The sequence below is a fragment of the Amblyomma americanum genome, chromosome 2 (assembly GCF_052857255.1).
Source record: "Amblyomma americanum isolate KBUSLIRL-KWMA chromosome 2, ASM5285725v1, whole genome shotgun sequence".
Lineage (NCBI taxonomy): Eukaryota > Metazoa > Arthropoda > Arachnida > Ixodida > Ixodidae > Amblyomma > Amblyomma americanum.
Window position 1 is genome coordinate 51,974,325 of NC_135498.1, and position 12,550 is coordinate 51,986,874.

Below are 12,550 nucleotides of genomic sequence, written 5' to 3' on the forward strand. Positions count from 1 at the left end.
TTCATTATGCGAGTGAGTTCGTTACGCGAGTAAATACGGTACATATACCGTAGTGCAAATGGTTCTTGTCAGTTTTTTCGAGGCCGTTCAATAATTCGAACTTTTTTCCCGGTCCCTTGAAGTTCCAATTAATGAGCTTTTACTGTAAATGCCAGAGCTGATTAGGTGGTTCGCCGAATACTGTCTTTATAATGTATCTAAAAGTTGAAGAAAGCAGTGGAACTACACTGAGCTGCACAATTCAGCATGATATAATCATTGGATGGCTCTATTGGGTGGCAGTAACAAAAGGTATTGATGAAGAGTCACCAATGCAAGCGAGGGGCTGATTGCATCTCTCTCTACTTTCCCTTGCTTAATCTGAAGGAAAAGTGCAGGCGCTGGAAACCTGTAAGGGTCATAAAACACACTCTTGATGAGCTCTTGCACTTGAGCTCTTGATGAGCTCATGTCTTCTCATCTCCGTGATAACTCCACTAATGTTATCGCATTTCGACAAAAACTGGTGCTGTGATCTTGACAGGAATGTTTGTTTCTGTTCAGGTCACTCGAACATTGACTCTGCATGCTGTCACCTGTGTATAACGACTAACTTTTGCTCCACAGTCCGCCATCACCCAAGTTCCTGCCAGCCCAGCAAAGCCATTTAGGCCCAAATCAGATGAAGAGCGTGTTCAGTACAAGGAGCACCGGAGAGTCTGCCATATCAACGCGGAACAGAAGCGGCGTTTCAACATCAAGGTAGTGAGTGGGACTTTTGCTTGATTTTGGGAACCCATCAGTCGATACATGATGGTTGCTGCTCTCTTCATTTATTAGTGTCGAGGACATTTCATTTCTTAGGATGGCAGCATGGCACACGGGTTATAAGGCAAAGCAGTGGAAGTGCACATAACTTAGTGAGTAGACGGTGAAGTTCAGTTGAAAGACATAATGATGCATCCTGACCTGTTAGGGGAACAGAAGCATGATCAAATATTAGTGGCGTTGGACAGAGGCTTTAATAAGCATTGCTGTAGAAATGCAGACTAGCTAATGGTGCATGTGGTCAGCATGAAAAAAGAGGGCGAAAGGGGCACATAACACGGCATGGAGTTCTGTGTATATATGCGTAAGATGAATTAAAATTATGGCTTTTGCAGCACACAACGAATGTAACGCCTGAAGACAAAACACAGGCTGTGGAGCTGTTCCTTAGCCACTGCTCAGTACTGCAGCCTCTGCACTAGAACATATCATTTTCAAGAATATTTTACCTTTATCGATGAGAATTCATTCTTCATGCCTGCGCAACATGGTTTTCGTCAAGCATACTCATGTGAAACTCAATTACTTGCCTTTACTAATAAGCTATACCGCATACTTGATAACTCATCTTGCGCTGACTGCATTTTTTGTTTATTTTCCAAAGCCTTTGATAAAGTGCGCCATAAATTGCTGCTTCATAAATTGAGCCATCTTAATCTCAATCCTAACGTCTTCCAATCGGTTGAATCTTTCCTTCTTAACCGTTGGAATTTTGTACTTGCTAATAACACTAATTCACTGATTGCTAACCTGCTATGTGGTGTTCCACAGGGATCGGTCCTTGGACCATTCCTATTCTTAATCTATATTAATGACCTTCCTTCTGTCATATCTTCTAACTTTCACCTTTTTGCTAACGATTGGGGAATATTTTGGGAAATAAATAACATCAATGATACTGACACTCTCCAGTGAGACCTTAATTTGATGTCAAACTGGTGTACTACATGGAATATGGAATTGAACATTAATAAATGTAAAGCTTGGCGTGTTTCCCGTACATGTAACACTTTTCCTTAATATTATCTTAATGGCACTCCTCTTGATTTGGTAAAAACATATAAGTACCTAGGAATTCATATCACTCAGTTTAACATGGTCTATTCATATTGACTGCGTGATTAATAACATAACCGCATGTTAGGCAATTTCTCTGCCGCTCCCTCATCCCTTAAACTTTTACTCTATAAAACACTAATACATCCTAAACTATAATACGGAGCATCAGTATGGGACCTTACGCATGAAAATCTCGTATATTCCTTGGAACTTGTCCAAAATAATTCCGTTCGTTTCATTCTTTTAAATTACAAATGTACGGTATGCATCATAGCCATGAAATCTAACGTTTCACTCCCGCCGTTACAATCTTGCCGTAAAATTGGTCTCCTAACACTATTTCACAAGCTATACCATCATGTTGCGCTTCACGACTATTTCACATTGCCCCCAGAATACGTTTCACGTAGCATCGATCACCGCCACAAGGTTGGCATCGCAACATGCCACACCAAAACTTCTTTTCAGTCATATTTTCCCCGGACATCTGCCGAATGGAACCACCTTCCCGCAAATATTGCAGCCATTGCAGATAATAAAAGCTTTCACGATGCTGTAGCTAACATTGTTTATTCTGAAGGAAGTCGATGTTGTGTTATATCTATTTCCACTGTATTGTATACAATTTTTCATCCTATTTACGTTTTTTAGGATGTTTTTTGTTTCTGGAGGAAGTTTATTCTTTACTATTTTCACTGTATTACATTCATATTTCTTTATCCTAATTAACCCAGTCCCCTCTGTAATGCCTTTGGCCCTGAGGGTACAATAAATAAAGAAATAAAGTGCACTCTTGACAAACCATAGCAGGCTTGTCCAAGCTGAGTCCTTGCGTCATGGTTTCACTGTACTGAGTGCGTCAGTGAAGAGGCCATAGGTGCTGTCACATTTTCACTAGGATCAGCACGACAATTTTGGCAGCAACCTTTGGCAGGCGCTTCGAACGTTTGTCCTTATGTAATTGCACACATCATTTTACCCACTGTAGCATTATAGGTGCAACATCGTAGTCTACCTACTGCTGCACACTGTATTTACCCCATTCTAATGCACCCTCGATTGTAGCGCGCTCCTGTTTTACAAGGTCAGGAAAAAAAAAAGTGTAATGATTTCGATTGTAACATGCACACAAGATCACCTTGTTTTAAAGCCTAAGCTTTGCTTACCTCATTCCTTCGCACCCTCGTCAGTATCTGCAGTGCAGACCTTGGCAGCGCTCCACTAACATCATGGCGCGTTTATCTTTCGATGGGAGCTCCAGCGACAATGGCACGCGTGGTGAACTGGGCAGAGTGCCAAGACGTTTGTGCCCCCTGGACAGCGTCAGCGGCGGTTGCGCGCTTGGCGCGGGGCAGCCCGGCTGTGCCAGTATGCTTAAAAAGCCTTTGCATGCAAGGTCACCTTGTTTTTCTTTTACCCGGCATCATAGTGAACTCAGCGCGTCTTCGCAACCGATATTTCCATGTTGACTTCAGGACACTTCAGATGCTCACGAGGCCTCTCGGTATCCAAGATTGCAGTAGGCGATATCGATAATATCAATGCGCAAGAAGCAAGAAGTACCCAAGTCGCCGTTATTGTGATGCCGATGACAACGGGGTGTTGCTGGCGTAATTTCATTTTCGTACTCGATTCTAATACGCATGTCATTTTTAGGCGATTTTTTCCAGGAAAAAAGGCACATGTTAGAATCGAGTAAATATGGTATTTTAATTGTAGGTGTTCTATGAAATTTTATGGAAAACAATGATGTTCAAACTTGTGTGGCTGTTACAATGTTTTTGTGCCTCTGTCTTTGCTCATGACCTTTTTTCTTTTGCAAGGCATGAGCACAGCTTCTGTAGCTTGTGCAGGCTATCAAAAGGTGACTTTTGCATGCTCGCCTGTGTCCCAGTTTTAGGCCATAACACTTGACTATTGGTTTTGCACGTGCGATTAATCTCAGATGACTTCGCCGTGCTTGCTCACATACTTGTGTGCTTGTTTTTGTTACGCTTTGTACATTGCAACTCAAAATTAGCTTCACTGTATTTGTGTGTGCTGCTAGCTTTCACCAAACAACACTTTTTGCAGAATGGGTTTGAGTCCCTGCGGCACCTGCTTCCTTCCCTGAGCCAGAACCCAGACTCAAAAGTCAGCAAGGCGCAGATGCTGCAGCAAGGTAAACCTAGTTTGCATGCCTGCTGTACTTTTCTTTTTTTTTCTTCTCCATCTTCTCCTAAGCCCTGCTATGCTGCCTTTCCTTCCAGCTGGGGAGTACATACGCACGCTGAAGAACGAGCGCCAGCAGCAACAGGAAGAGGCAGATAGGCTGAAGAAGCAGATTGAAACCTACAACCAGGCAATCAGGTCATTAATCAATCATTAGTCATTAATCAGTCTGTTAATCTCCATTCATAGCGTTACATGTTTTTAAAAATTTCTTCTCTCATTGGTTAACAAAAATCCTTCTCTCATTGGTTAACGGAAATGTGTGTCTGATTCATTGTCATGTTTGCCAAGGCACTAGCCTTGGTCTATCTGCAAGACAGATCCTTTTTGTTGTGACCGGCAGGTAGTTTTAGTTTTGTGCTGGGGTTACAGCCCTATGGGGCTACTAAGGTAGGACCTCTCTCTTTGGGCTCTTCAATGCATGATTAAGGTCCCTAGTTCCCCCTGATGCTGCCAAAATAGCGAACTTAAGCATTTTTCGTTGAATTATGTGCTAGCAGCCACATTCTCTTTTTTTATGCTGTTGTTATGAGCATCAGTGGAAACGACAGCATGATCTGAAATTACTGTTTTACCTTATTTGCACGAGTGTAATGCAAGGGAGGAGTCGAGAGCTCAGGAGAATTTTACAGAACATTCTTGCAATTATAATGCAGTGTCACACACTGCAGGCCAACCACGGGCAAGGCTATCACCCCCCCCTTAAGAAACACAGAGGGCGCGTTAAGATACGGAAGCAGCGGATATGTCAGCGTTATTGATGTGACAGCATTAGAAGCCCCATAGGGCCAAAATGCGTTGTGGGTCATAAAATTTGCCCAATGGCTGGAGGGAAATGACATCATTTTCGGTAAAGGCATCAACAGCTGCTAATGCTACCGCATTGCCAACACAATTGAATTAGGTGTCTCCATGAATTTTTTTAAGAGTCAGTGCTCCAGATACATGGTGCATAACCAAGTGTAGCCAAGCCAAATCATTTATGCATACAACCTCCCATGCAGCGGCAGTCATCGCAACTGCCTTGCCATCGCTGCTTGGTGTTTTGAGCTGCCCACTCGTGCGGCCATTTGCTTTTCCTTGCTTTTTGTACACCACGCAACTCTTTCAGTTCCCTCTCTTTCTCAACAGCCTGCATTGCCCTCTTTCTATATCCTAAGCCGCCTTCTCCTTTGCAGTGTCACTCCTTGCGATTTGCTCCAAGGTCATTAAAAATCTGACTTCTCCTGGCGGCTTTTGAGCTTGGTAGCGAAGGCCACTTTAGCTACCTTAGAGTAAGCCTCGGGGGAAAATAAAATAAATTCGCACTGTATTCATACCTTGGTTCCGAATATAATGCACAGTTCATTCTTAAGTATTATCTGATGTCTCCCGCGGAATTTCGCGGATCCTTTGTTCTCAGTACACGGAACTTAAACAATTCTGCCACAGAAAGTCTGGAGACCTCATGCATAGTATTGCAGCCAGTTTGCATGCGGCGAGGATTTAGCTCATTCACTGAATTGTGGGTCACTGGTAGGGTCGTGTCTCATATGCAAGCTGTGCTGCAGCCATGCACTCATCTGTTCTCGGATAAAAGTAGCTGGTTTCACCCGTGGCTCGCTACTGGTGGGTCAAGCTACACTCAAGAACATTCAACGGTGGCCCACCAGCAGGCCTCAGTGCACTTAGATTAAAACTCCTTAAATCTCTGATGCAGTGATCATGTTAAGGACCTGTTTACTCTGCAGGAAAATGATAGCACTTGTGAATACAACAACATGCAATCACCCAAGAATTTTTCACAAAGTGACACCTGTCAGCCAGAATATGCACAGCATGGACTTTCATGAATGGCTTTTTGTGGCTTGACTATGCTAGATTTGTTTGAAATCCAACATTGGCCATTTTGAAATTGCAAAGCTTATTCGCTATCACACTTGGTTTGTTGCAATAACGCTTGGTTTGTTTATGCTATTTTTTTTTATCACCCGACAGCTTGTATCAGAACCAGCTTCCTGCAACAGGCGTTCCATTGCCATGTCAGCGAACGAACCATCTCAAGGAAAGCTTCGAAGAATATGTGCGAGCCAGAACACTTCAAAACTGGAAATTTTGGATCGTATCCTTTGAGGTGAAGCAGTGGAGTGCCTTTGCTGTTCAGCCTGTCTGCCACCTTCACAAAAAGTTTATGCTTGAGGGAATGCAAGAAGCCAAGGAGCCACACTGAGGCCAGTTAGAAGGGCATAGTTTATCAGATAAGCATGGGTCATTTTCGAAAAGTGTGTGTGTGCTCAAGCAACTTTGTATGCATGCAGGCACATGCACAGCCTTTTTTTATTTGTATAGTGGTTTTCCTTGACCTGAAACTGCTGTGCACAGTTCAGCCTTCTTCTGGAGCCCCTGCTGGAGTCCTACAACCAGACTGTCTCTAAAGCTGGGCTCGATGAAATGTGCAAAACAGTGCTCCTTTGGGTGGAGCAAAATTGCTCACTCCGGGCCCTTAGACCAGGTGAGTTATGTGAACTCTGTAATGTCTAGACAAAGCTGTGCATCAAGTTTTTCTTGTAAACAGTGACCAAACAGGATGCTGTTGCTGTTTTTATCTTGCGTTAAGTGGGCACAAAGAAGAGTACTTTGCTGTAAAATAACCTAGCCAGCTAGCCTGGCCTCGCCTCGCCTCTTTTTGCCTCACAGCTAACCTAACCTAGTCTGTTTTTCCACAGAATGGTCATACCTTTTCACTTATGGTTGCTCTGAATGAAAAGCTCGATATTCTTCTGTTTTGTTTGTTCTGCATTAAACATGCACAAAAAAAAGCATGCTTTTGTTGTTCCTCAAATTTGCAACTGTAGCAACTGGTCACTGCAGCACCGGATGGTCTGTCTGGATCAGATGCTGATTATGGCTGTTCATGTGTGATTGCTATAAATGGAAAGAATTCTAACTGGCAAGTTTGCTGCTTTTGAAGTACTAGTATATGTATGTGTCCTATGTGGTGTAAAAAAAAAAATTCATACTGAAAATGTTTCTAGTTTCTTTGTATACAAAAAAAAGTCTCACCCAATTTCTCTCATATAGCATTTAGGTATACCATATTTTCTGGTGTATAGGTCGCACCTGTGTAATGTCGCGCCCCCCTGCAAACAGCAGTTTTTGCCAAAAAAATCACACAAAGTTGCACCGGTGTATGAGGCACACCTGTTCATTCAAGTAAGCACTATAAAAACATGCTTAGGATCTTCATTGGAGAGTGCAACGAAAATACATGCTTGCGGCAGCTGCCGTGCGCAGGCGATTCTCGAGCTCTGCCAGCGTGCCCTCTTCCCCCATGGCCTGCCTTTTTTATTGGCTTTGTCGAGCGGAGCACTCTTGTGTGTTTGCACCAGTCTCTGGTAATTTTTTCGCTTGCGTCAAACTGCCTCCTTGCTGCCCAATTCCGTTCTCCGGCACATATCCAGCGGCATGCAAGTTGAATTTTGCATCGTAGCTTCTTTGCTTTGCAGGCGGCACCATGTTGAGCATGAACAACACACGATGCGCGTGAAGCCTTGTGAATCTAGTGGTGAAATCGGAACTTTCAAGAATATGGCTTGACATTCTGGACTTCACGCGGCAGTAGCACGTGATCTTTTTCAGTGGATCACAGTAGCGCATGCACAGATGGCTCTGAGGAGCGTTCACCTGCCACTGCGTAGGCGCAGATGGGTCCCCACGGAAGCAGATCACGGTAGCAGAATGCTGATCATGCTTTGCTAATGAAACTCTCTCTAATAACATTTTTTTTTCCTTTACACATCAATTTTCTTTTCAAGCACAGTGGCATGCAATGGGGCATCATTTTTCTCTGTGTATAACTCGCACTATTTTACAAGGTGCACCAAGAAAAATCCAGAGGAAAAAAATGCGACCTATACACCAGAAGTTACTGTATATATAATATGCTGGTTTTTCCAGTGCAATTATTAGTACTTGTTGGGGATCATGTAGTGTGTCGCCACATAGGTAATTTTCAGTCCGTGTTCGTATTTTGTAGCTGGTACCTCTTTGAAGTCTGTACTTGGTTGCAGTGTGAAGAGTGGCACTTGCCAGCTTTTCAACCGGGTGCCATTATTATATTTAAAGCGGCATTTTGTGCATTTTTTCACTTGGTTGGGTGCTTTTACTTTCTTTTCCCCATCGTTAGGTGTCCTGGGTTCTCTGAGGTACCTGAGCACAACTACAAACATCCTCTCTGACCCAAGTCGGCTCCCAGAGGAAGCCACACAGGCAGTCACCAAGAAGGAGTCATTGCCTCAGTGAGCATGACTTTTTTTTTTTTTTTGCAATACCACACATTCACACCCCTACCTGAAGAAAGTGAACGCTCTTGATCTGTGTAGTGAAAGGCTTCAGGCTGTTCGTGAACTGTTGAAGAAAGGCTTCAGGTCTAGCTGACATGAGACCACATACAGGCTTTTCACAAGTGTTATATAAGCAGGTTATTCACTGTTATTATTCTTTTTTACTTAATATTTTGATTTCTGCTCATTACCACAGATCTATTAAGGGTTTACAGAGTTTGTTAATTACATTGCGTACAGATATAGATATGTGTATATATATCAATCCTGGATATATCGGACCTAGATATATTGAGTTGTTACTTGTATAGAACTGTCACAATATCCCTGTGAAAATTCCGTGCAAAAGTATACCTATGTTTGCGTTTTTCAAACTGCCGTTCAGCGGAAAATTCAATATATCAACTGCGTGCTGCGTCCCTACTAGTAGTGCTTCTCCTAATGGCACTCCCACGATCGCTTTTCACCTCTGGAGCCGGGTCGGCTGCACGTTCTTGAGCATCTGCTGGCAGTGCTAGCGCTGTAAAACCACGTGACAAGGTGAATCTGGGGTGTGGTTGGGGATAGCTGTTGGTTTGGCATGGCTGTTATAATTGCGACGCTGCTGTCATGTAAAGAAGCCAGTGTTTGGTGCACTGGTTGTCTTGTGGTGAAGCCAACCTAGCTGACCGTCAAAACCACTGTCCACTGCAACCTTGATGCGAAGTTAGCCTAGTGACGCCCAGCAAGCGATGCACTGTCAGTGTGCCAGCGGGCAGCACATTGCAACAGAAAGCATGCCACTAGAATGGGTGCGTCGCGTCAACCATTATGAGGCCGGCATGCGGGAAACATCGGCTGATTTATTGGCAGTGTTGCCAGAGTTCAATGCGCTGCCTTGAGCCAACGGGAACAGACTCACGCGAGGCTCCAGTGTGAGGAGGGGCCCAAACGGGATTCTCCTCTGTGTTATTTCATCGGCGGCCGCTGCCACCTGTGCTGCATGAAACCGGTGGTGCTGCTACAGCCCCCCCACCACCACCACCACCAGTGAAGGAGCCCGGCGGAGCTGGGAGCCGGTATGCGATGTGGCGCTCCTGTGGAGTAGCAGGGGAAGATGATTTAGGTGCGCAGCTGGCTGCTTGTGGCAGAGAAACTGCACAGGAAGGTGTTTGGGGGAGAGCATCCTCTATAAAAGCTGGCGTCAGGCGTTCGATAGAAATGGAGTCTGGGCGTCCATGAATATCCACGATGAAAATCTACGACTGTCATTCGACTGCGTGGAACGGGCCGTCGTAGGGACGCCAAAGTGGTTTGCAGACAAAGTCTCGCCAAACAAAAATGTGAGGACAAGTCGAAAGCTCAGGAAGAATGTGCGAAGATGGATGAGTGGTGTCGAGCTGCAGAAACTCGGAGCTGACAGGAAAATATGTGAAGCTGCATCACATAATCGGTGGGATCCGGGCTTGCAGTGGAAACAGCGATGTCGAAAAATTCACCATGAAGATGCAGGGGCATGCTGTAGACAAGTTCTGCCGGAGTGCAGCAGAGATCTTGTTTCAAAGTAGCCCTGAGGCTAAGCAGAACAAGTGGTAAGGGTGTAGTCCAATGAGTGGTATTCAGTTGTGCTTTGAAGGCTGTCTTTAGAGAACGATGAAACCTTTGCTGCGTGAGGCCGGTGGTGCTGCTACAACAGCACACTTCTGGGTTACAGATAAGCTTTTCTGTTGCTGTGTTTTTATCCACCCCTCTTCCCTGAAAATTGCATGTCAAGTGGGGGGGGGATACCCATAGGTACGTGTGCATTTATTAATCACTGCTGCAGTCCCACAGCACGTCGTCGTTGAGCGAAATACCACACTTCGCAAACGACTGCATTACAACATCTATTGGAACAGCCACCCATGCTGAAAGTACCCACGTGCACACGGCCGTTAGGTAGGGTAGGCTCTTATCACACGCCCGGTTGGCATAAGTGCACGGCCTTCTGCCACCAACCACTCGTACTCGCTGCAGAGCTGGTCATTAAAAGGCTTGTTCACATCTACGTCGAGAGGTTGAAGCTTCCCGGTCAATCTGCTGGGAGTCAGAATCATTTGTGTGTGCTCTTTCTTAAGCTTTCATCTTGGCTGTGAGGTGGCCTTGGATACAATCCAACGTAAGGAGGTTGTGATTGTGGTTTTTGAGGGACACCTCCGGCCTCAGGAGCCACATCAGGCGGTACCATTCGGCCATAATGTTGTTCGTCATGTAGCCCTTCTCATTGACTAACACGATTACACCTTTGGGGAACGCTTCCGATGGCACTGTCTTTCGCATGAAGACCGTGTATGGGCAGAGTTCCATGCCATCCACCAAGCATGTCAGCATGTAAAGCGAAGCTTATTATTTCCAGTTGTGAAGAGCTTCACCTCGCGAGCTGGCTTCACACTCATCGTCGTGTTGCTTGTCTTGCCGAAATACATGGGAGTTTGATCGGCATGGCAGATATGGCCAAGCAAGTATTGCCGCAAGTCGCGGAGCTTGAGAAAGTGCCTATGAAAGGTGAAGACTTTCTCCCCGTATGCGGCAGACAGCTTTTGGCACACTTTGCTGCGCCAAGAGAGAGAAACCAGTCCTCTTCATGAACCTCAATGCCCAAGACCTGTTGGCTTTGAACTTTGTCATTGGTATCCCCACTTCTGTGGTGAAGACCCGGGATTGTTAAGTGACCATGTTGCACGTCACTGGCAGGGACCAGTCTCATATTTCAGTGACATGCGCTGCAAGCTTGGCCTCTAGCTCTGGAAAGTGTTCCGACTTCAGCCCGCGGAAACCGCTTCACTTGCCATCACAGCTGAAAACCTTGCCTCGCCGCAGCCGCCACTCCCTCACCACACATTCCGAGATGTCGAACTTGCAGCTCACCATGTAGTTGTTTGTTTCTTTGGCATGATGAATTACAGCCCTCTTGAACATTGCCGTGATTAAGTGCCAAATGTTTTTCGGACCTGGAGAACTGACTATTGCCGAAGCACTCCAGCAAATCGTGACCGACAGTGATGCCAAATGCGTCAATCATAGCCAAAGAAACACGCGAGCGGTGTCGGCTGTTCCATTAACTATTGGTACTCCCCAGAAGCACTGCGACTGAAATGGTAGCACGGCAGTCCTTCCATCAACTATGGACACTCCCGTGGGTGGCGTGTGCGCATAAAAGCTACAAAAAACTGAACAAAATCCTTCCGAACTAAAGGGCGGAATAGCCTAATGCTGTGGATAGAGCCGTGGAGCAAACATAAATTGCAACCAAGCTGTAGTGTCCCTGATATCCTGTTTTTCTTGCCTTTAATGGCAGTGACATGCTTGGTTTCCCCACTTCGGGTTTTCAAATTTTTAAAAATAGGTCAACTTACAGTCGTGTAAATACGGATATTTTGTGATTACCTTCAAGTTTAATATATCCGGGATCAACTGCAGTGTAGAAAATATTTTTTTCTATGCAACCTGACCTGATCAGTCACTAGTGGCTCTGAGCAGTTAATTACATTCAAGGGAGTAATTACCGATGAGCATCCACCTGAGAGCAGCCAAACAGTTACAGAGGAAATTTAACCGAGTCGCTTCTGTCCCCGACAGCACAGCACAACCTGGGTTGCTGGAAAGAATTAGCAATAATGTGCGCCGAAAAGGTTGCATACGGGAAATTTTAATTTTATTCAGCTCTCAAGACAATCTCAAATCTAGAGCAAGTAAAGTTTTTCTCATTTGTGAAAAATCTTGAAGCAGTCAGGTGTATGAAGTGCAAAGTGGCACTTGTCACATTTCCAACGGCTTTTGCTGTTTTTTTCTTGGGCTTTGTGCACTGAATATTTGCATGATGTTTGCTGCTATGCCTTTGGCGATCAAAATGGTGTCATTGACAAGCCTCTGGACTCATTTTTGCACGGTAGCTCAGTGGTTATGGCGCTCGGCTGCTGACCCGAAAGACACGGGTACGATCCCGGCCGCCGCAGTTGAATTTCGATGGAGGCGAAACTCTAGAGGACCATGTAGTACTGTGCGACGTCAGTGCACGTTAAAGAAACCCAGGCGATCGAAATTTCCGGTGCCCTGCACTACGGCGCCCCTCATAGCCTGAGTCGCTTTGGGACGTTAAACACCTATAAACCATCGTTTTGGATGGAGCTACA

The 12,550-nt window shown here is 45.1% G+C and overlaps 1 protein-coding gene across 1 annotated transcript in view; it reads left to right on the plus strand.

Moving 5' to 3' along the window:
* Positions 1–12,550, plus strand: part of Mondo (MLX interacting protein mondo) — a 61,366-nt gene that overhangs the window by 43,469 nt on the left and 5,347 nt on the right. The window contains exons 14-19 of the mRNA XM_077654318.1: positions 607–741; positions 3,940–4,027; positions 4,116–4,215; positions 6,055–6,178; positions 6,439–6,568; positions 8,243–8,354. Of these exons, the coding sequence (XP_077510444.1) occupies positions 607–741; positions 3,940–4,027; positions 4,116–4,215; positions 6,055–6,178; positions 6,439–6,568; positions 8,243–8,354 (689 nt within the window). The remainder of the gene's footprint in view (positions 1–606; positions 742–3,939; positions 4,028–4,115; positions 4,216–6,054; positions 6,179–6,438; positions 6,569–8,242; positions 8,355–12,550) is intronic.